General features: G+C 44.5%; 2 protein-coding genes across 2 annotated transcripts in view; both read right to left on the bottom strand.

The window, feature by feature from the left end:
* Positions 1–608: 608 nt before the first annotated feature.
* si:dkeyp-72g9.4 (uncharacterized) lies at positions 609–2801 on the bottom strand. Its single transcript, XM_053428363.1, has 2 exons — positions 2557–2801; positions 609–1705 (listed from the first exon to the last, which is right to left on the bottom strand). Exon 2 carries the CDS (start codon positions 1701–1703, stop codon positions 951–953), a length of 753 nt encoding a protein of 250 aa, XP_053284338.1. The 5' UTR covers positions 1704–1705; positions 2557–2801; the 3' UTR covers positions 609–950.
* A 7561-nt stretch (positions 2802–10362) lies between these two features.
* LOC128446449 (A disintegrin and metalloproteinase with thrombospondin motifs 2) overlaps positions 10363–23986 on the bottom strand; it is a 109758-nt gene continuing 96134 nt past the window's right edge. Inside the window, exons 10-22 of the mRNA XM_053429493.1 lie at positions 23471–23584; positions 23230–23375; positions 22263–22438; positions 20265–20398; positions 20046–20169; positions 19472–19552; positions 19176–19339; positions 18910–19066; positions 18685–18820; positions 18312–18519; positions 17823–17940; positions 16882–16974; positions 10363–13665 (exon numbers count right to left, since the gene is read on the bottom strand). Of these exons, the coding sequence (XP_053285468.1) occupies positions 11555–13665; positions 16882–16974; positions 17823–17940; positions 18312–18519; positions 18685–18820; positions 18910–19066; positions 19176–19339; positions 19472–19552; positions 20046–20169; positions 20265–20398; positions 22263–22438; positions 23230–23375; positions 23471–23584 (3762 nt within the window). The 3' untranslated portion in view covers positions 10363–11554. The remainder of the gene's footprint in view (positions 13666–16881; positions 16975–17822; positions 17941–18311; positions 18520–18684; positions 18821–18909; positions 19067–19175; positions 19340–19471; positions 19553–20045; positions 20170–20264; positions 20399–22262; positions 22439–23229; positions 23376–23470; positions 23585–23986) is intronic.

The following is a 23986-nucleotide window of genomic DNA, read 5'->3' as shown; positions in this document are numbered from 1 at the left end:
GTACTGACCTGAGTAGAGAGAAGTGAAGCTTGTGGGAGAGTTGAGGTTATCACATATACGATGAGCCTGGTTATGTGGGGATGAATGATGTACTACTGCCCTCTAGTGTTTCAGATTCAAAACTACAGCCAAGGCTTGCCTCTTATTGTCTTACTGTTTTTCTTTTTTGCAAAAGCCACTCAAACACAGCAGATAGCACATGTTAAAACAAATTCTACAGTTGAATTAAAAAAAATCCTCTTGAAATTGTATTTAATTTTTTAATTTTTAACGTGTTAATGTGAATCAGCAACGTCAGGAATCTGGTGTTTATATCATCTCGCCGGTTTTTGTTTTTGAGGCCAATCTGCTGTTCCAGTGAAGACAACAGATGCTGTGTGTGCACCGTGCGTGTTCAGGTTCAGCCGTGTCATCCTCGCTCAGCTTGTGTGTCTCCACACTTTGTGTTTACCAGCGCACGATCCCACGACAGTTACCATAGAAACTCCAGCCCCTGGCACCAGCGGAGGCGAGAGTGGAGTTCATTCCCAGTGGGTTTGCACATGAAGGAAACCACGGCTCGTGCAGCCCAAAGGATTTGAAGAAAAATATATCACAGATGAGATAGATTGAAGTATCAAAATATTCGTTTATTTATTTATATGCGGTTCACAAAACACAGAAACGTATAAAAGGACTTTGCAGATTTGTTTGTTTTGTGTGATCACCAGCATACATCGAGAGTGAGCGGGTGGGGAAAGCAAAGGGTGACATCGATGTGACATTACAGTGGGACAATCATGACAAACATCACTTGCCTCTGTATGTTTTCAAATGTGTATTTACTGGTTTCCCAATCATCTGCATAACACACGTCTACATGTCTCCCGGTGCAGAATGTCTCGTGCACAGACAGAAAGAGAGACATGGACACTTTACTGAGGGTTGTCTTCGCCTGTCAGCTCGTGCCACTACATCTCAGCGATGGCAGGGAGCATGCAGACCCGCACGCGCGCCTCTCGCCACGCGGACTTGCAGTCGGAGATCCACTGCGAGATCAGGGATTTTTTGACGGCGGGTCTCTGCCTCTCGGCCCCGGCTCCTCTCTGCACCTCCGACCTTGGCGGGCTGTGTCTCGTGGAGTTGTCCGGAGCTGATGTGTCAGTGCTGCTGTGTAACTCGGGGCAGCTGCTCTTGCGTTGGCGCGGGGGGACTGGGCTCGAGGCCCGCGGGATGCTGTGCGCCCTGGAGCGGGCCTGGCACCCCCTCTCCCTCCCGTGCTGTCTGGTGAAGCCTCCCTCCACGCACACCCTCCTCACACCGCCCGAGAGGTGGCTCTGGTGTCCGTAAAGAAACTCCAGAGGGTCGGAGTGGCCAAACATCAGTTCGTTCTCCTCCCTCTGCTCGACATGGATGGCTTGTGCCTCCTCCTCTGCGGGGCTCGACTCATATCTGGCGGATGGTTTCCCGCTGTGCCTCCGCCTCAGCCTCTGGGGACCGGCCTCACACTGCCTGGCGTGCTGCGTGTCGTCGGGGGAGACGTCCCTGCTGGGGAAGGTGGGGTGGGCCAGGTGGCAGATGGAGAGCAGGTAGTCCTCAGAGGAGACAGATGTGATGTGGAGCGTGTTGGCCTCGTTCCGGTCCCTCACCGTCTCCTCGGAGCCTTCCCTGATGGTGGGCAGCACGAGTCGTCTCTTGGACAGGAGTCTGGACCGCGGCCGCATAGCTGAGGGGGGGACGAGGAGGACAGAGGTCAACACACAAAATACTGTCAATTCAGTGGGAACATACACCCACACAGAGTAATGGACTGTACGCAAGAGTCAAGGGAGATGTGTATTGTCTTCTCATTCATGGGGGTTTTCCTTTGAAAAGTACATTTCAACAATATCTGGATATAGAGAAAGCAGTGCACAATATTAGCTGATGTTAAACAATCACATCTGTGAGCTATACACCCTAAAAAGCATTATTTGATTCACCAGCTTTTCTGAGACTTATAATTTAGTATTTTTTTCCTCTCCATGTCAGAGATGGACAATTTTTTCTAGCATAGTTTTTTTTTTGTGTCATCGCACGGTCCTCACACTCTTTCTATCAAAACGTTATTCACATATAAACCTTCCTCTACCTTCTCCCGACTCCCCCCCCCCCCCTCCCCTTCAGACACCATCTGCCAGTGTAAACAGCCCAAAATACAAACAGCCCCAGAAAAGAAGCAGCATAAATACAGGACATAGTTTAACTGGGCTTCTCAGTCATGTGAAGCCACAGAATGTGTCAGCCTCTATTTTTTTTCTCGCAACCCCATATTGTTTCAACCCTGAGTGCAGCCCACAGTGTATTTCTGTCCCAGCCTCCGTGCCAAAAATAGTGCACGCCAAACCAAAATACCAGCCTCTCCCAGTTTCTTCCAAGGTGTAACCATTGCTAAATTTAGACCACACCTTTGGTACACAACAGCTCCAACTGGTTCACATGGCAGCAGCAGCTGAACAGGCAGCCTGTGTGTTTTCACCCTGTGCATTTATCAGTAATTATGAAAGATATTTCTGCACAATTTGCTTTCTGACTCACCTGCTTGCGAACAGTCTTTCGTCGAGTCCTCTCTTCTTCTCTCCTCTCTTGCAATCGCAGCTTTCCGTCTGCAGGGTTTTCCCTCTGCAGCTGGATGTGTGTTTTCTATTCAAGATGCTGTGTCTCCGGCCGGTGATGCTGCTTCTCCGAATCTCCAGCTGTCTCTGACCAGAGGCAGTGGCACAATGCAGGTCTATCGTCTCCTCTCATCCCTCCTCCTCCTCCTCCTCCTCCTCCTCCCTCTCTCTCCCGTTCTCTTACTTTTGGTTTGCCCTCCTTCCCTGGTTCTATAAATAGACACACCATCCATTTCCTCAGCCCCAGCACTCACTGTCATTGGCCGACTGTATTGATGGAGAGAGGAAAACAGAGGCAAAGAAAAAGGACAGAACTAAGAAATTAAAGGAGAACAGGGGATGGTGAGAGATGGAGAAAAGAGGAGATGAATGGAATAAAACAGAAAACAAAGGAAGGAGAGGAGACTGGTTTATTTTCTTCTCTTGTTTCTAATTGTTCTGTTTTGTTTATCAGAAAGAGAACTACGTCACCCACGGTAATTTGGATGACATTTCCCAAAATGAATGATGCTTTGTGAAAACAGGAATCAACATAATGTGCAGCTGTTTTTTGACCTTATTCTGTAAAGCATGTAGTGCTCATCATGCCGACTGCTGTTGGAAGTGCATGTGAGAGCGGTGCACATGTTTAATAGCGGGGGCGGACTGGAACAATCATCCAGACAGGCAGTTTGACTGGATCCCTGGCCGACCTCATGCAAACCATCAGAGCCCTAATTCTCAGGCTAACTCTATTTGGTCATTAAATAGGTCCCAGGCTAGTTAGAGGAAAATCAATCACATTATATATATATATATATAAAATGTGATTGACCAGCTCATATAGTAAATAAGATATAGTTATATAAATCTTCTAACCAAATTTAGCAATAGTGTGTTATTTCAGGAGAAAGAAGAGGCTCTGTGTGTTCAAATGTGTTAATGAAATGTGTGCGTTCACAACTCATCGCTGAAATCACCTCAGGCTTCATGAACAGCACATGGTGACTCAACACACTCTGATCTTAGACCCACAAGTTAGAGAAGGAAACAGCCCCCCCCCCCCCCACCCACAAAATGTAAAGAGTACTAATAGAATAAACCTCACAAAGAGCCACAGAGATCCCTGTAACAGGATGGACACGTAGATGTGTGAACATAATAGAATCACATTGACTGCCAATCTGGTTGGGAACATTACAGATTATAAACATTCTTGAAGAATATGATGAGGGAGGCCGAACATGAGCCATGTGACCTCCTCTCCTCCATGAAGCCCTGGAGAGGTCACAGATTAAACAAACATACAAACCAAAGAGAATGGACCCCCCCCCCCCCCCCGCGAGGACAAATATCCACATCCAAAACATCTGGAGTGAAAGTACAACAGGCAGGTGAGACAGAGAGGAATCAGGATGGCCGCTGGTCGCGAGAGGAGAGCATGAGGGAGAACGTGGACATTAAGGAGGACAACATTTGGGAATAAATGTCACTCACAGAAATGTAAAGTATAATGTTGAGTTTTAGGACTTTCAACAGAGTCACAAGGACTGATGTCATCAGGGAGGTTGATTCAGAGGAAGCTGGCCCAATATGAAAAGGCTCTGCCCTGTAACGTGAGAGTGAATAACACCGGATAGGACATATAAGGACATCAGTAGAGGAACCTAGAAAACTGATCTCACATGGAGACAGAGCGAAGGGAACTTAAAGTTGGTGTAAAGTCTTCAAAGGTTCTGGACTTTGATAAATAGAATATCGGGAATTGTCTTAAAATTCTAACAGCTGCATTTCTGACCATTCGAAGACTTCCTGAGCCATCACATGGCCGTCCAAAAAATAAAGAAGAAGTCTTTAATGGTGTCCTCGATGGGATGAGGAAAAGAGAGGGTCAGATCAAAAGAAACACCAGTCTTCACACTATGTGGGATTACTGAATTACTGTTGCTTGTTTAAACTGAGAACTTAGAAAAAAGACATTATATAACATTCAGCTTTTCACAAGCAGACCTTTAAATATGAACAGGAGGGTTATGAGCTTTTACTGGAAGATGCAGCCGAGTGTCACCAGCGTGACAGTGGAAATAACCGTGTGTAATTTGGAGAAAAAGTGGATTATAAAGAGAGGAAAGCAGAACAGAGCAGTGGGGTTAAAAGTATAGAGGTAATAATAATGGGAGGACCGCAATGTTTTCTTTCAGATAAATAAGTAACTAACCACATGAGAGCTGGTCCAAAGAGGGAAGATTGGATTTCCAATTAGAGTGAACATTAAAAGATGCACTTAGAAATAAAAAAAAAGGAGGTGGAACCTGGATCCACGAGATCATTTGCCATGCAAGACTGGAAGGTTAGAGGCTGATCTATAATTATCTATAAATATAGTAAATTAATAATATATTAGATCGTATGAACCAAAACTGACCAGAGATCTTTTGAATGTTTAGCAGGGAGAGGCACGAGGAGGCAGGTACAGTCACTTTGGAAGCAAAAGCCAATTAATACAGTGATTCTGAGAATATTGTCTCCAAATGTATGAAAACAGAGACGTTCTGAGATTGAATTTAAAGCTCCATAATTTCTCCTGATTGCTTATTTCATCTATTTGTCTGGAGAAGTATCACAGAATCGTGAGCCTCGTGATTCAGTGCAAACTGGAGTTTTAGATTTCTCCCTCTGGCCTGTTTTAGTACGTGTGTGTTTTGGTTTGGTGCATCTGAATCAAGGAGACTGGACGGTGTGATAAGGGAGACGTGTTGTATCTAATACTTCTAAACTACAAGATAGAATCAGGTCATGTTTGTGAGTAGGTTCCCAAACAAGGTGGGAGAAACCAAAAGAGACAGAATGACGTTACTCAGAGGTTCAGAGACCTCAGACTTGTAGAATTAGGTTATGGCCCCATTTTGTTTAGTAACCTAGGTTGTATATGGACATATACTCAGGTGGGGAAATACCAGTCGTTTGTATCAGTAAACTACCTAAGTGGCATTCATTTTTCTAAAATCTATACATCTAGAATTTACACCTGTTTGATATTTCACAAACTGCCCTTTAGTATGTAAGCAATGGAAACTCTATGGAAATTATTATTATTATATGTTTTCACCCCTGTCCATTTGTTTATTAGTTGGTTTGTATGTTTGTTTGTGAGCGAGTTAACACAAAAACGACTCAACTGATTGTCGTGAAGCTCGGATGGATGGAAGGATTTGGTGCGAGTCAGGAGAGAAAATATTCTTTTGTTTCACTTCCTTTTTCAGAATTTTTACTAATTTCTCAGGAAGCGGTTCATGAACTCTGATAAAAACATATTTAGAGAACTGATATCTATGAGTGTGAGAATCTGGTGCAGCCTGATTGAATTTAAGGGGAGTGTTGGGAGGTTTACACCCGACTGGTGTCATAACACTTTGTTGTCAGCCATATTGACTTGATGTGGTGAAATAAGACTCAAATCCCACCTTAGGCAAACCTGATTTCCGGCTGAGCTCATACCGACTGAAGTTCTGAGCGAATACATATTTAGAAGCGATGAATAACAAAGAGGCTATTTTTGTCCAGAAGAGTTCCACATCTATTATACAGAACAATAAAACCCATTCAGGGAAGATGAGTTGAGCTTGAAGCAGGAGCGGTTATTTGTGTCTCACGTTTTCATGCAGAGGCATATTTATCTGACTCGTGTGAGCGTTTGTCCACAGGTCAATTTGAATAATGTACTGGACATTAAAGTCCCAGTTCACACAGAGATGTAGGCCTCTGACCACTGTGGTAATTCAGTGATGGGTTTGCAAACAAGGGTAAAATATTTGTGACACTTAATTTAATATACAGGGCACTGTTTTGTTGAGTTGATAATGTTACATGTGATAAAAATGCCCAAAGCACTCATTAGGGGGAACTTCTAAAACAAAGAGCTATTGCTTTCATATTTCACAATGAATAGTCAGTAAATATTCCTCCAGTTTAAATATGTGGCTGTGTGTATGAGTGTATTCACGATGCAACACATTCATTATTAATTGTAAATGCATGGTGTGTATATTTGGTGCGCATCACATGACTGCTCACCCGAGGATTTATACACATTATGCTTCAGAGCCTTCAGTCAACAATCAGCCAATCTGAGGAAAAAGGCTTTCTGTATGTGCGTGTGTGTGTGTGTGTGTGTGTGTGTGTGTGTGTGTGTGTGTGTGTGTGTGTGTGTGTGTGTGTGTGTGTATGTGTGTGCAGCTTCGACCCCCTCCTCCTCGGTGAGTCACATGAGTCATGTCTTCTTTGCATCTATCCTATAAAAAGACTGCTGGCTTTTTATGGACGCAGTCACAAGGAGCTAAATTTGCCTGAGAGACGAACATAGACTCACACACATGCGCAGCCGGGCACGTGGCGTCTAACATCAGACGTCATGACGCAAATGACATGTAATTGCATTCTGCTGACAAAACAACAGGCACCACATCAAGCGCACTCTCTCCGAATCTACATAAAAACCAAATTCAAGAAAGGAACGAGACCAGATTGAACATCAGTTATTCCCGTGTCTGTTGTTGTGTGTGTGTGTTTACAGGGAAGCGCTGCCTCATCAGCCGGCACTGCAGGTGTAGCGATAGGGCTAGAAATGGCTTCTTCTGTTTTTCTGAACACCCGCCAACAGCAGTGGAAACATAATAAATATAAAATTGATAGAAAAGGCATCTTTTTGATCTTTTGAAGCACAGGGAGGGTTTCGACCCTTCCAGTGCTGTTGAGAGAACCTCTGCTCGTCTGTATTGAACCTTCTAGTTCGTGATCAGAGGACACTTGTATTTCTAGAGGAGGTGGAGGTGTCATCGCTCCCCTCGTTCCAGAAACACAAAGACGCCGGTGGTGGCTGAACTCACAGTGCCCTGGGAGGACTGGTTAGCCATCTCTCACCAACAGAACAAAGCAAAGTACCAGGATCTGGTTGTTCTGGTGCAGATCAAAGGCTGGCATGCAGCCTTATTCCCCTTCAAAGTGGACTGCCGGGGCTTCCCAGCAACACCAGTGCAAGGTTTTCTGCACAAGATTGATGAAATAAAATGAACGGAAGAACTGAAGAACTGAAGAAAACAAGGCTCAGAGACCTCCACAACAACACAGGAACCTCCAGAGCGTTCGAGTGAGAATGTCCGGAGATTACCCAGAGTTCAGTGCAGGTCTGAAAGCTGATTTCTGTAGCTTTCTGCTCGTAACAAAGGATCCCTGGCGTTTTGTTTTCTCGAAGGCATAAGGGGGATTAAACCCCTCAGCACTCCTCTCTGTTTTGAACCCTCTCGTTCTCAGCCCCTTTGGATTCAATAAGAATTTGATTGATATGGGAGGAAGCTTCTGTTTTATGGCTGATAAAAGCATCGGTGTGTAGGTGAAGAGAGCCGGACTCTTAGAGCTGAAGGATGGATAAATGGAACGGAGTCTGGTTATTGATTTTCATCACAGAGCTTTCCGTTACCAGACAGCTTCTGAGAAATGGTCAGAGAGCGGAGTCATCGTTTGAAAAGCACAGGGGGAAGTTTCCTCTGAGAGGTGGCTTCCTCTTCCCAGAACCGGCTTTTGAAATGCACTTACAGGAAAACCCTAATCGAGGGATGGACACAATACAACGTACTATCATCTAAATACAACCACCCAGCATGAATACTCTCCTTTGCATCTGTTTGTCTTGTCGGTTATTAGCAGTTCACACAATCTCCTGGACAGATCAGCATGAAACTTGGTGGGAGGATGTGGTATGAGTCAGGAGAGAACACGTAACATGTTGGTGCAGAGCAGGATCAGGGGGCGGATTGAAGAAACCACATTATTTAACATATAGTTTATTTAATTTTTTGTACATTTTCACAGTTTTCGAAAAATTATAATTTATGGATCCTGAACAAAAACGAAGGCACCTTAAGGGAGCTGATATCTATGAGTGTGTGAAAATGGAGTCAGCTTGATTGAATACAAGGGGAGTGTTGGGTATTCACTCTCCTGAGTGTCTTTCCAGTTCAGAGTTTGTTATGGGTCATAGGAAACCACTAGTGAATTCCAGCAAAGACCATACTGACCGAATTTCTGGGTGAAGATATATTTAGAAGCGATGAATGATAAAGAGGATATTTCATAGACTCATAAACAGAGCAACCTTATGAAAACCCCATTCAGGGCAGATGTAGGGGGAGGGGGGGGGGGGGGGGTAAACATAAAGACTTTGTTGTAAAAGAAGCTGGTATTTATGTCTTGATGAATTGTGCGAATTGATTCCCTTTCAATCAGAGGCATGTTTCTCTGACACTACCATTTGTGTCCAATCCTTTGTCCCATGTAAACGATTTGTGTACAAAGTTATTCCAAACGAGTCAGGAGAATAATCAGCTACTTATATTTCAGTTTATCTCCAGGGGGAGTAAACAGGGCAAGGCAGATTAAAAGAATCATTTGTGGCTTTGAAGACATTGTGATAACTTCCAATCGTACCAGAGCAGAGTTCATGATGCAGAAGTGACCTTGTTTGATCTCACACTTGACTTGTCTCTGATTGGACACAAAATGCATCTTTATTTTGGACTCACTTCAAGGCAAACGCACAGGAAGGTATTGTGCTTATATTAGGTGACACAAATATCCCTTTAATTTATCTCTTGGTGTTTTTACTGGGCCAACCCACTAACTTTGACTTTGTCTCCCAGGGGGCGAAATGGTGTTATTCACCACGCCGTCCTAATTTGCTGCTCAGCGTTCCTTACAAGAATTTATGAGTAATCTAATGATGAATGATGTGATCACTGAGGACAAATGAGGTTGGCTTTTGAAAACAGTCAACAGGCAGCTTTTTGGGGGAAAAAAGACGGGAACCAAAAGACAAATAATTGAATTATGAAAGCTGTTAATAGAGGATGATCTGGAAGTCTTGCAAATCAAGGGAGTCGGAAAATGTTCTTCCATTGAAGTGGAAAGTCGCATAGTTTCAAAAGGATTTTTAACATGTCAATAAGTGTAAGGTTTATAACACAATCTATACCAGATGTAAAGTAAGAGCAGTATGGGTCTATAGGTGCAGTGTAATGGTTTATTTCCTGGTGATGCCAGAATTTCTGCTCATACCATGAAGGCTTCCTCTCAGTCCCACTGGTATCTATTAATGCAGATAGGTTTAATTTCAATATTCAAAGACCTGAATTATCTGCCACCTTAATACAACAGAAGTGAAGGAAATCCTTTATTGCTTTAAGTGAATTAAATTACACTACAACTTTTTATTTTTGCTATTGTTTCAACCTTCCATGGTTCCCTGTGAAATAAGAGATATCCTGGGCCTCATGTGAGAGACCTTGTAAAGTCATGTTTACTCATGCACAGGACCCGCTGCATGAAAAGGGAAGAGACTGAGCTTATCTTTATATTATATGAGCATCAGTTTTGTTCAGAAGTCACAGTGTGTACCTTGACCCAGATACTCTCATTCTGTCCAGATAAAGAAAGGCTGGTCTGAGTGACTACAGCAAACATGAATACATAAACTCTGTCTCCGCCTGCTTGCCAGTTGCGGTACTACTCTTGAATTGTGAATCCAATTTGATTAAATTCTTGCATCACTGGTACAACTGGATTCAGGGCCACAAAGTCTCATATCACTGAGTTGACCTAAAGCTGCCGCAGCAGTAGTAACATATCCGGACTGATTCAGGGACATGACGACTGGTGGTAAAGGCTAAATGAAAATCACACAACACTGATCACTTGCAAAAATTCCACAGGCACTAAAACTTTAATAAATATTAAACTTTAAGTTTCATATGTACAGATATCGTACAGAAAGATCCGATAGGTGCCATTGCAGCTGCTGCAAGTTGGAGATGTACCAATAATAAAACTTCTAGAAAAGAAAATATACCGACCCTCAAAGCTTCTATGGGGATACAGTTAATACAAACAGGCGTAGTGTACTTTTTGTATTCTTTGTACATAAATGAATTCACGATGGACATTGCTTTTAGCAAAACTGACAAAAAAAGCACCATACTCGACTGGCCATTGGAAATAAAAACAAATAAAGGCAATAAAATACTATTTTTTCTCTTGGTTTAGTGAGATATCAAAATATATCATCAAAATCCATTAAGCACCAAGCCAGGGTTTGATAAAGTCTCTCACCAGACCTGCACACTGTATCTTAACTTCCTGAGAGGTGACAGACCCTGTGCAGTCTGACAGACTGTTTGCTGTTGAAAAGGCAACACGATCCAAGCAGTGTAAACGTTCACAATGTGATTAGACCAAAGGGATACTTTGACTTTCTGATTGTTTGGTATTCAAATTATTAAGGTCTCTGAAAGCTCCAACTGGGTGATTGTGTGTACAACACTTGCATCCAGTGCTACAGCTGCTGTTATTATGGAGCTGAGAGGTATTCATATCTGTTTGGGGGAAATGAGCTGCAGTCCTGGGCTGTAATATGATATCAGATGAAGATTTGGATTCTAGGTTGTAGATTTTGTTGCAACCATAAGTGCCAGGACCGATAATACCGTTTCACAAACTCCATTACATCTTATCTACATCATTCATTGAGTGAATCCTCAAACAAGACTGTAGGTGGTTTAGAGGGATAAAAGCTTGGCTCTTTAAAGTGCTGGTCCAACTGGAGGTTTTATCCCTTCTGTCTCTCATTATTGTGTTTACACACGTGAAGCGATTTGCTTCAAACCTGCTGTTCTCTAAAGGGCTTTTCCCTATTCAAAGCAACTGTTCAAACATGTGGCCATCGTGTTTTCTCCCTGCAGAAGTCCTGATAGTCCTGATTGTCCTGATGTGACAGAGAGTTTGTTGATTTTGGGAAAGGCCTGATAGAAAGCATCATGGCAGTTCACGCAGGGGTTTAAAAAGTGTCTGTAAAGAAAACTTTCATCTCTACAAGAGGAATGAGAAGGCTTGGTCTATCGTACTGCGTGGCCCCTCTTCATCCGCAGGAGAAAGTTCCGCTTCTCCTCCAGAAGCTCCTGAATGCGTTTGTTCCTGGTTCTTTCTCGGAGGTTGACCCGGCGCTTTGGGATCAGGTTGTTCCGAGAGATGTCATTGTCTACGCCGACGATCCTGTTGTACGAGAGATCGATGGAGTTGTTCTCTATCGTGATGGCTGGTTTACCCGTTGACGTATAGATGGTGGTAGGAGGCGAGGTGATGATGGGCTCAGGGGATGTCGTGGGAACACTCACAGGGATGTACTCAGACAGGTCCAGCCAGGGTGTGGAGGCGAGGTCTGTCATGTCCTCGCTGTGGATGGTCGGGATCACCATGGTGAGGCCGTCGTCCAGCACAATGGTGTCGCTGACCAGTCCAACATGGCCGTAGGACACAGTGATGTCATCGCCACTGAGAATAGCCCCGCTGGTTACTGTGACATCACCGCTGCTTATCATTTGGACATCACCGGGCGCCAAGGTTCCACTGGGCATTGTGACATCGTCAAACTTTGTAGTACCAGTGGGTGTTGCGAGGTCGTCCATCATGCCGGGTGTTGTCTCTCCAGTGTCTTTGCTTTCGTGAAACCACAGCGGAGGTTCTTCTGTAGCTGCGGTGTTGTTACTGATGAATGTGACTCCTGACTCGGGATCAGGTGATGGATCATACAAGCTGGTGCTGGAAGAGAAGTGCTCTCGTGATGGTTCCAGGCTGTAGGGAGAGAGAGTTGTGGTGGAATAAGAAGACACAAGTGTTTTCTTTTTTGGAATAGTCTTTTTCACTAAGCCCTGTGAGTCTGTAGCATTTCGGGGGCCCGGCTTTGGGTTCTTTTTCTTGTTTATCCTGGTTTGAGTTTGTTTTGCCACTTTTGTCTTTGGATTAATCTTTTTTTTGGAACTGGCCTTTGGTGGAACCTTGGCTTTGGGTTTTTTCTTAGGAGTATGTTTTACAATCGTGGTCTTTTTGGGAGGTGGTTTTGCTGGAGTACTCTTTTTAGGATATGTCTTTTCTTGAGTAGTCTTTTTGGGAGCTGTTTTTTTAGGAGTGGTCTTTTCTGGAGTAGTCTTTTTAGGAGTGGTCTTTTCTTGAGTAGTCTTTTTAGGAGTGGTCTTTTCTGGAGTAGTCTTTTTAGGAGTGGTCTTTTCTGGAGTAGTCTTTTTAGGAGTGGTCTTTTCTGGAGTAGTCTTTTCTGGTGTAGTCTGTATCGGGGATGTCTTTTTTGGAGTAGTGCTTGCTGGAGTAGTGTTTTGGGGAGTTGTTTTTTCTGTTGAATTATTTTGGAGATTTCTGTTCACAAAGGTATTCAAAGGAATTGTTTTCTTTTTTGGATTGCTCTTTGGTGGAACAGCTTTTCTAGTCGCATTTTTCAGCGCAGTATTCTTTTTGGCATTAATCTTTGGTGGGATCACCTTTTTGTTTTTTTTCTTTGGAGGATACTTCTTTTTGGGCTTGGATTTCAATGGGGAGTCTGTTTTTGCGCTAAATTCTGCTGGAATTGTGATGGTTGGACTGGTGGCTGCAGAGAGGGTTATGGTCGTTATTATTCCAGATGTGTTTGGACTATTTGTAGTGCTTTGTAACTTTGGATCTGTGCTTTCATCTGTCACTGGGACCGGCAGAGGCCGGGGATGAGCAGTAATACTGGGAGCGGTGGTAATAACTGAGGTGGTTGCCATGGAAAAGGCGGTAGGGACAACAGGAGCACTGGTGGCAGCTGATGGATGACTTGCAATCAGGTCAGTGGTGCTGATTGAGGTGCGGGTGGAATGAGGAACAGGGGCGGGGGTGTTAGAATGAGTGATGGTCCAGGAGTTGGTAGTCGAAGCAGATATGGTGGTAATGAGAGGTTCGGTGGGTTGGATGGTGGTGAAACCAGCACTGAGGGTGCTGGTGGGTGGAGGAGCTCTGACAGTGGGATGGATAGAGGTGATGGGAGTGGACCTGGAGGAGGAGTTGGGAGGAGGCTCTGGAATGGTGACATTGCTGCAAGACTTGCAGCACATGCGCTGGATGTCCGGTAGAGCGCAATATCGCTTCAGCACCTCCATGCGACAGAACAAGGAGCGGTCTCCATGACAACGCTGGCCTGTGGAGGAGAGAACACAGATCTGAGACCAGGTACAGGGCGAGAGACCACGTAGAGGTGTGTCCTTGTGTTTAAAAGATTGTGTAACAATGAGAGTGTATTATTTAGCAAAAGTCTCGCTGTGCATGTTAGTGTACACACACAGAGGGGCATTCGTTAATGTGTGTGTGAGTGTTTTTGTGTGTTGGTTCCACACCGTGCAGAGTAAAGAAGTAAAGCCAGACCATTAGCAGAGGATGCAGGGGAGAAGGAAGAGAAAAACCCAAACATCAAAAGCAGTCATGAGATTAGTCCAGAGCAACTGAAATGGAAAAAGAAGGGCTGCCAGTCTTTGTGTTGTAAGTATCTGTCCTTCAGGTCGGATTTTTTCATCTATACGTTCGATGTCAAATTTTTACTTCTTGTTCGTTGCGTTCCTCGTCGATTTTCAGTTTAATTCCAAACTCTGCCATTGACTTGTATCATTTTTTTTAAAACCAAACCAGTAAAACGAACCGTGTTCTCCTGACAGATAATCTCTCCAGTGAAAATTCCTATTGAGAGAAAGATCACACTTTTTAAAACATTTTTATTGATACAACTTTGCTGTTGAGAATGACAGGAACTGAAACAATGAGATGTAACGCCACCCCTGCTCAATATATAGATATATTCTTTTCTTAAGAAAAATAATTCAACTGTATCGAAAGTTACAAGTTCACAGTCACTTTGGTAAAACACTTCATTACTTGGAAATCAACCAGTCAATCTGTTTATTGACTGAAAAACTAAAACAAAAAAAAAAACATGATGTACATAAATGATATTTGCTGTTTAAATGAAATACATAATTTCCATGATGATGTAAAAACTGGAATGGCACATTAAGTGTCATATGAAACATTTACAAAACATTAATAAAATTTCCCTGATAAATCAAAGTGCATATAGACGCAGTGCACGTAGTCCATCTGAATGTTTCTTCAACGTTAGCCAAACGTTAGCCAGCCCCACGCAGCAGGCCAGTGAAGCCACAAAACAGTTACCCATAGTATAGAATATTATAGAAGAAGATAACAGTCATGAACATTATTAAATACAGTCAACACCAATGTTATATACAGTATCGCACTGCTAGGTCTGGCTTGGTCTCATACAGTCCAACTCCAGCAGAAGGAAACCTTGGATAGCTCGCTACATAGTCACAACAGAAATATGTGATCACAATACAATGACAAGTCTGAAGTGTTTGTTTTTTTCTAGATGCCATACGTGTCCATACCCTAGGCCCTTTGTAAACCCTTCCCAGTAGTCAGACATTGGTCCAACATCACCTTGGTAGGTTTGATGGTTGGCGGGTGTGAGTTTGTTAAGTTGGTTTGAAGCTGCCTCTATTCCGAGTGAAACTTTGAATGAGTAAAGCCATCTCTTTCACAGATAAATGCCATTACATTCAATCCAAGATAAGGCATTGTTCATGTGGTTAATGTTCATCAAACTAAAATGAGATCATCGGACACTCTCAAATCAAAGTTTATGAGGTATTTCTGTATCTGATTGCGATGTGTAAAAGCCCGAATGAAGAAGCACCCTTACACACACAGAAACACACAAACACAAACACACACACACACACACAGACACACACACCCACACACACACAAACGCACTCACACACCCTCAGACACTTTTACTAACAAGAAGACAGCTTCTCATTCACTCGCCCGTTCAGTTAATCACTCGTTAAAGCTTACACACAAGTCTGACATGCTTCCATCATCATATACGCACAGACACAAACACACTCACACACACACACATACACAGACACACACTCACACACACATACACAGACAGAGACGCACACACACAATGAATGCAAATGTGCATGATAAAACGTGATCCTATCCTTAAAGAAAACAAGAAGCGACAGTAAACCACTGATCCATCTGAGATAATGGAGAGGCAACTAACTGACCAAGTCCTGCATAATATAGGTCTAACCCCTTCCCCCGAAACACTTTACCTTTATTAAATATTCATCTGTATTCATGTAAAATCAATAAAAAAATACACATAACAGTCAAGGATCTGAGCGATCAATAGCAGTCCAAAGGTTTTAGGCAAATAAGCTACAGCTTATTCATGGTAAAACATTATTAATATTATTGTTACTCATATAGATTTAGATTTATAGGTATATATAAATACAAATATATTTATAGATGTATTTGTTTAAAGTCTGCAAGCACAAATAAGCTGCATTTATTGAACTTTAGTATAACAGTCAAAGAGAGGATGGCTGATGGTGAGGTGAAATGGGAAGCAACCTCAAGCGGTCAGACTACCCTGTTTTTTGTTGTTTTTTTGAATTTGCCTTCACTTCAAGATTCCTCATGTTCCCTCCCGCTGAAATCAAAAGGTTTACCGATGTCACTTCCTGTCCCTGCGCTGACTTCCTGTCAATCTGAGAATGGAACGTAGGACGAGACGCCATTCTCATCCCAATGGAACCAGGATGTCAGATGAGCACTTTAGCAAAGATGTCCTCATTGTGACAAGATCACAATCACAATAAAGCTTTCATATTTTTTTTTTTTGTATAACTTTTTTTTTCTCTATATGGATATTTATATACCTTCAGTTTATTTTCACACCGGTTCCTCCTCACAACGACAGTGCGCTACAAAAAGAAAAAAGCGCAGCTGTATCTCAGGAGCGGTGACCCATCACAACACGCAGCTCGGAGGCTCCCTCGCACAACACGGCCCCTCGACGCGTGTCAGAAGGTGTCGCTGAAAACCTGTTCGCCACTTCGAATCCTTTTCACATCAAATTTTTTGTTGATCTTTTGAGTTTTCGACTGGCCAGCGGTTACAACACAATGCTCCACAGAGGAGAGAGAGAGTTAGAGAGAGAGAGAGAGAGACAGATGCAAGAGAGAACCAACTAGCACACACAGGAGCCAGAGACCTCCCCCGAGTCAGAGCCGTCTCAGACATAGAGAGAGAGACAAAACATCCCCCCCCCCACCAAAAGAGAAGCAAAAGCTTTGCCGCTCGCTCACGGGCGCGGGCACAGGCACGGGACGTAGGGGAGGGGCGGGTCAGGGGGCCAGCCGGGGCCAGCCCTGCAGAGACAGGAGGACAGAGATGGGCAGGGCCCAGCAGAGGACAGACATGCAGCTGCGGCTGCCGCTGTGGAGGCCGGGCTGGGAACTATAGAGGGAGGTTTTACGTGAGGAGATCTTCGGGTAGTTGGAGTTGGTTTTGGGGGGAGACAGCCACTGGATCAGGATGTTGCCGTTCTTGTTGAGGTCGGAGGAGCCCTCTGCAGAGAGATAAGGGGACACAGTGATGGAGTTCTTTAGTTTAAGCACAAGTCAAGCTAATCCTTTCATCTGTTGCTCGTCCATCCTTCCTTCCTGCTGTGCCATTTCCCCCATTATATCGTTTCAAAGCCTAAAATCAGCTTATTCCACTGTCTGACAATATCAGAACAATCAAACCCTTATTTATTATGACTCTGCCATTCGATAAAAACAATTATATATGTCTTAACTTTGTCAGATTCGGGTTTCAGATTCTCTCATAAGTCTTATTTGGTATTGGTGATGTTAAAGTGATCAAAAGCTCATTTATGCTCCTTTCACGTATGAAATGAGACGTGTCCCTTTCAAACCACGTGACCATCACAGCCCACATACTTCCAGGCGTTATTGACATGAGCACAGTTGTTAAGTTATACATCCATTAGAGGACAGTGGGGAGTTGAGTGTATCTGACACAGGAGGATGTTCTGATAGGGTGTTTCTTAAAGAAAGAGGCAAAAGTGTCAAATAGACCAGTTTCTTAACAACTTGCAGGGTTCTCCTCAAAAAGATGGAATTTCTTCTTCCTTTCTTATCAAGCTATTAGCTACACTGCCCCCTGACTGATTTCCTGTGATACTGCTGCGTTTTGTCTGGTTCGTCCGAATCAGCGAGCTCTCATTAGCAATGCACAAATAAACAGAACGCAGAATATGGACGGAAGGATTTGTCCATTTCTGTGTCTCACATTGAGCATAAATGAGCCTGAAGACACGTCTGTGTAATTAAATTGAATTGAGTGTCGACTTCTACATAGTACAGATTGCCCTGGCAGGCTTTGTATGGGTGGAGGTCTCTCTGCACTCACTGGGACACAGATCCATGCGGCAGACTCTGATGGTGTCCAGACACAGGCCGATGTCGTTGTCCCTGGTGTGGCACAGAGCCGTCCTCTGCTGGGTCCCGTTGCCACATGTCACCGAGCACTGGAGATAAAGAACATTGACACAAACCAACGCATTTGAACAAATGACTCGGTAAATGTGGATACAAATGTTTTTCCAGTTCACGGGATATAAAGCAGGATAAAAGCAGGTAAAGCACATTTTGACATGGCAGCTGTTTTCTTAATCGTTGTGCTTGGTTCTGCTGTCAGTCAAGATCACATGATGTGTTTCTCAGATGCTAGTCAAACCTGCCAGGGAAACGGTTCTGAGGAAACCTTGTTATATTTCTAAACTCTGAATATCTGACAAAAGTGCCACATGTTGGGCTTCAATACAAAAACATCACTACAGGTGCAAAAACCCGACACTATTCGCTGCTGTTCAGTTTCACGCCCCCCCCCCCCCCGCACCTTTGACCACGGCCCGACTCGCCACTGGGTGGGGCAGGGTTGCCGGTTGCAGGGTCTGCGGGCCTCGGGCCGGTTGTCGCCGCAGTGTTTATTGTGAATGGAGCGCGTGGTGTTGTCATCTGACGGCTGGACACAGCTGACCGAGCGGATCTGCAGGCCCGTCTTTCCGCACGGTTTGCTACAGTTCTGCCACTCGCCCGTCACCCAGCTGGAGAACAGCACAGAGGAGAAAGAGAGAGAGAGAGAGAGAGAGAGAGAGAGAGAGAGAGAGAGAGCAAACTTCTGAGGTGAACAATCTCAGAGGAGGAACAAAGACTGACCGAAGCTTAAAGTCGTTACATCTTTATCATGCCATATGAGATATCATGCATACATGGGTGGAGGGCAGGTCTTCTGGTTGCAGTCTCTGGTGTCTCCTCTAGGCTTCATGTTGGACTTGTTACAGGAGCTCTTGTGGACCATCTTACTGTCCACCTTTCTTCTGCAGCCGTATCGCAGGTACTGTTTCCCTGCAGCAGAGACGGAACATTCGAAAGTTTTAACGAATTTAAGCACAAAGTACATAAACAAGTTGAGTTTTCCCCTCTTTCTGCTGTACCTCCACCGCAGGGCTTGGAGCAGTAGGACCATCTCTTCGGGGCCCACTCGTAGGCACTGTCTTCCACCAGCATGTTGTTCAGAATGGCAGAGTCACTGTCCATGTTCATCATGTATTTATAAGACAAATTCACATCCTCGTCCCCGTGTAATTTCATCTAGAAACAGAGAGACCATCATAGGGTTTGTTAAACACTGATGAAAACTCTAGATAGCGACGAACGTGTTTGTTAAAAACCAAAATCAGCACGATGGTCATTTATTCACCATGATGAGAATCCCATGTCTGATCGGGCCAGTGCTCTGAAGCGTCTCCTTGTCGTTGTCGTTCTCATATTCCCACTCCACGCCCTTCTCTATGACCGAGTGGGATTCTGGGTATTCATTTTCTCCGTTCAGGAAGAACAGTCCCGATGCCACGTTCTTCACAGCTGTGGATGTGTGAGAAACACACCGAGACGTGTGTAGACGTGTGAGAAATGTAATTATACTTGTATAACACAAAAAAATTCAAGGACACAGACACACACTCGCACGTAAAGGGAAAACAAAGTATCAAATACCCAGAGAGTGTGAAGTTGCTTTAAGCTCTTGGATCAGGAGGTGTCTCGCTCCTCTGGGGATTTCAAGAACTTTGAGGAATCCTGAAATGAAACGCACATCTGGTTGGTGAGGCCAACATCATCAAAAGCTCATTTTACAGTTTCCTGACAAGGAGCCTCGGCTAATCCACAAAAGAGCTCTTACTCTTTTCAACCAAGGGAACCTGCTCGCTCGTTGACGCCCCTGTGGTCGCGACTTATAAACATTCTGGGAATTTGCGTGCTCTAATGTAAGCCTGTCCTGACGTCAGGAGTTAAATAATATGCTTATAGACATTAGCTCACAGACTGAGATTTGGAGACGTGTCAACACAGATCTTACTGAGTTTGAGGACAGTGCTACAAACCATCCTCTAGAGGGCGACGTTTAACTAAACTTATGTGAACACAGAGGAAAGTGGTCCAGCTTATCATCAACAAACCCTGTCCCTCTGTGTTTATCCAGTGATTACCAGCATCACAGACAGTGGCTGCTCTGACAGACCCGTTCTGGATTTGGCTGAGAGTTACTGGGATTGTTAGTGTGTGTGTTTACCTTGTTTCTTGGCCGTGCGTGTGATGGTGTCCTTGAAGGTTTTGCAGCTGGAGTTGTCACCGCCACACACTCCGCACTTGTCCTCCTGCTTCGAGGAGCCGACCACAGCGTCGCAGCCCACTTTCTGTTCACGAGGACACGGAAACATTAACCCTCGTGCACCTGAACACACACACACTGCTGCCTTGAGCTCTGAAGCGACCACAAAGTGCCACTCACCTCGCACTCTCCACGCACACACAGACTGTGCGGGTCCTTGTACGAGCAGCGCGTGCCGTCCAGGACCATCCTCTGCATGAAGACCACGTCCCGAGTCTCCTTGGATTGGCAGTGCAGGTGGCAGCGTTTGTTAGCTGGGAAACAAACCACATTAAACATTAAAAAATGACCACAATGCTCAGAAAGGCACACTCACAAATCTATTCTGAGATCTGGTGGTTACTAAAGTTGTGAATGGGCTCCCTGTGAGTCAGCATGACGCTGCGCCTCATTGTGTGTGTCGGCTTGAGTCATACTACAACTACATGATCCTCAAGAGACACAACCTGGCAGTTCATCCAGAACCAACACTCCTACTTCATCACACTTATTACAGACGGACACGATCCAGACACCTTGTCTTAATCTGCTCTGACACGAACATGTGGCCGACGCGCTACTAGAGTGCAAACCTTGAAACAGTTAAATTCACTAGACCCAGACTAGATTGTTATGTAATGTAATGTTTAATAAAGTGAAACAAATTTTAGTGGATCCGCCCCCCATCTGGATCTGCACCAAAATGTAATGCGACCCCTTACAGCGTCCCTCCACCAAGCTTTGTGGTAACCCGGTCCTGAGTAGCTATTGTTTAATCTTGCTTACAAACCAACAGACACATGGACAGGGGTGACAACATAACCTCATCAGGTTAAACTGCACAGAAACATTCCACACATTTCCGTCTCTGTGTCTAAACGTTCCCCCATCACAGGCTCAATAAACAAGGACAATGGAGGATAACTGCATTTCCTGTGCTGCTCCACAGCTTCTGACATTTCAACATGCAAACACATAGAAATAAATTAGCTTTTCCTCAAATTTTATTTTTTGAGGTTTTAAGAATGTCCCAGGTGGGATATTACAGAGTCAGAGTCATAGTGTGCTCATTGGGTGGAGTTCCTGGAAGGATCTGATCTCATCTGAGGACTTTGGGATTTAAAACTAATGCGACAGCAGAGTTGGATTAATCAGCAACTCCAACCTTTCTTGAGTTGAAGGGAATTTAACCATATCTTTGTTGGTTTCACGATTAGACCCAAATTGAGACAACTGTGTCAAACGGCTCTTAACATATTCATACAGACGCTCTTTTTCTCACCTCACACTATCTTTGACTCAGGAGATGACACGCCATGAATGGAATTCAATTTCACCTCCCTGTTCACTTTCTCCCCCTCACACACACACACACACACACGCACACACACAAACACACTCACACACGCTTGCACACAAAAAAGTAATCTGAGACTGAGAGAGCCTTGCCGAAAAATATGGCATTTAGGAATGATAAGTACAGAGAAAAACAATTAGGCAAGGCGCCTCTTAGCCAAGTGTGTGTGTAGCGTGACCTCTGATTAGATGTGGAGACAGCTCAGCACTCTTCTCTACGGCTGCCCTTTACTTGTATGATAATTTAATACATATCAGGACGACAGTGACACCTCCACTTAGAGACGGGCTAGTTTTGACACTGACACACATGCACACACACACACACACACACACACACACACACACACACACACACACTCCTCAATAACATCCCAAACATTTTGGGGATATTAAATGGAGAACTTCAGGATTGGAATCTGAGCGCAGCTACATGGATGTGGAAAAATGTGGAGTATGAGGGGTTAGTTAGGTTCAGATGACATCAGCAGATGGGTGGAGAAGGGGAAGACACCGCTTTGTTTTTCAAGAGGATCTTCAAAGACCTGCTGAGTTTTTAATGGGAGGGCGTAGACGCACCTCAAAGCTGCACTCAGACCCCGGCAGGACAGCCAGATGTCAGCGGCCATGACACAACACAACCTATATATATAAAACCCTCTAAAACCAAAACACCTGCAAGAATGATGTGTTTGGGTTTCTGTGTTGACAGCCCCTTTCTACTTCCTGCTTGACCCCCCCCCCCCCCCCCCCCCCCCCTTACATCTGTGGGTGTAAACTCACGGTCTGTGTGTTCGTAAGGCAGCCAGTGGTGCTTGTTGCTGTGGAGTTCGAAGCGAGGGTCCCAGGCGTGGCATTGCTCCTCCCGCGTGTCGCTGTAGATGTCCTGGCATTCGTCGGAGTTGCATATCTGAAACTGGTAAGTCGCCCCGACACAGGTCCGGCCCCCGTTGGCTGGCCTGAGAAAGAGAAGGGACAAGTGGCGTGTGAATAAATCTGTTCGTTCCAAATGTGTTTCACCTCTACGAATCATTGACTCATTGATGATGATGTAACCGAGGACACAAATTATCATGAGCTGTGTTAATGAAGCCAAGTGCCTATATGCAATTACCACTATCAAGTGAGGGAGCAACACATAGCAAAGGTTGACTACCTGATTCATTGGTAAGTACGTCTGCTAAAGAAGGTGAATTTTGCATAATAAGAGAAATGCTGAAAACTTGCAAAGTCACTTTAAGGACTTTTCAGATAGAAAGTTATTTGCTTTTTTGTTTATACATTTTCCCAAACCTACCAAAAAGGAAACCTGGCCGTTAAAACCCACCTGACATGTCTGCTTGACAAGAAATGTGTTTTAAATATGTCAAGGCTTGGCCTGGCCCCGACAGCAATTTGGAAATTGTTTTGGACTTGTCCACATGGGCTGGTCTGATTTTAATCCCATGTCTGTAATAGTAATAACCATGTGTGTCAGAGCCAGGGTAACACAAACCCAGTTTGCATGAACCGCATCGGGCTTGGCTCGGGCTCGGACACAAAAACAGAGCGCCTGAGGTTTTGGTTCGTTTTCTCTCGGGCTCAAGTGGGTTCAGGTGGAGCCACATTTCCCTCCACTGCACTTGCACTTTGCTCTAAACAGTGAAATATTATTCCCTGCTCTATGCATGCTGTTGAATATAATGTGTTTCAGAGCGCAGTGGTCCCGCGGTCATGTTCAATCTGAAAGGCCTGATGCACAGCTCCTTACCTCGGATTGTCGCAGTCACGAGTGCGAAACTGGACTCCTCCACCACAGGTGCGGGAGCACTGGCCAAACTCACTCCACGAACCCCAGTTCCCATCTTGCTTTATGATGTCGGGGGTCAACCAGATGCAGTGACCTTTAAAGCAGTGCTGCAACAGGCCAAGACAGATGTGGTTTCATGTTGCCATCAAACTATTCTTTCCTCAGACATAATGTATGTTGAAGCACAGTGGTGTATCATTACCTTCCCGTTCCCACACATGGTGCCATCGATGGGTGGTCCTTTCTTGGTCTTGCAGAAGAAGGGATTGTCTGGGTGGCTACACCACAGCTGCTTACATGGGTCAAATGTGCGATACTGCGGGGGCACAAAGAGACACTCCTTCTTACAATCAACGGTCCTAACACGCAGCACACACACTGGGTGACCTTCAGTACAAAACAAATCAACCGTCATGACAGAGCTGGGATGAGACTAAACACTGAAAACAGGAAATAAGAGAGGGATGAGAAGAGAGATTTCACAACAACAATTACCACAACAGTAGAAAACCCAATGAACACCGACCCGGCACTGTGTCACTGCACTGTACACTACGCTCCACTGTGAAACACACAGCCATGCAAACCAAAGGATGAGAGAGAGACAAGACTCTCCAAATGATACAGCCGTGATTTAATTAGGTCAAGAGGGAGGTCAGAGGGCAGAGGGCAAAAGGTCAAAAGGCCCAAAAGGCCAAAAGGCGAGGTCTCTGTGACC

Source organism: Pleuronectes platessa, chromosome 8, assembly GCF_947347685.1.
Source record: "Pleuronectes platessa chromosome 8, fPlePla1.1, whole genome shotgun sequence".
In the NCBI taxonomy this organism is placed as follows: domain Eukaryota; kingdom Metazoa; phylum Chordata; class Actinopteri; order Pleuronectiformes; family Pleuronectidae; genus Pleuronectes; species Pleuronectes platessa.
Note: the sequence above shows the minus strand (reverse complement) of the source record. Positions and strands in the feature narration are given on the sequence as shown.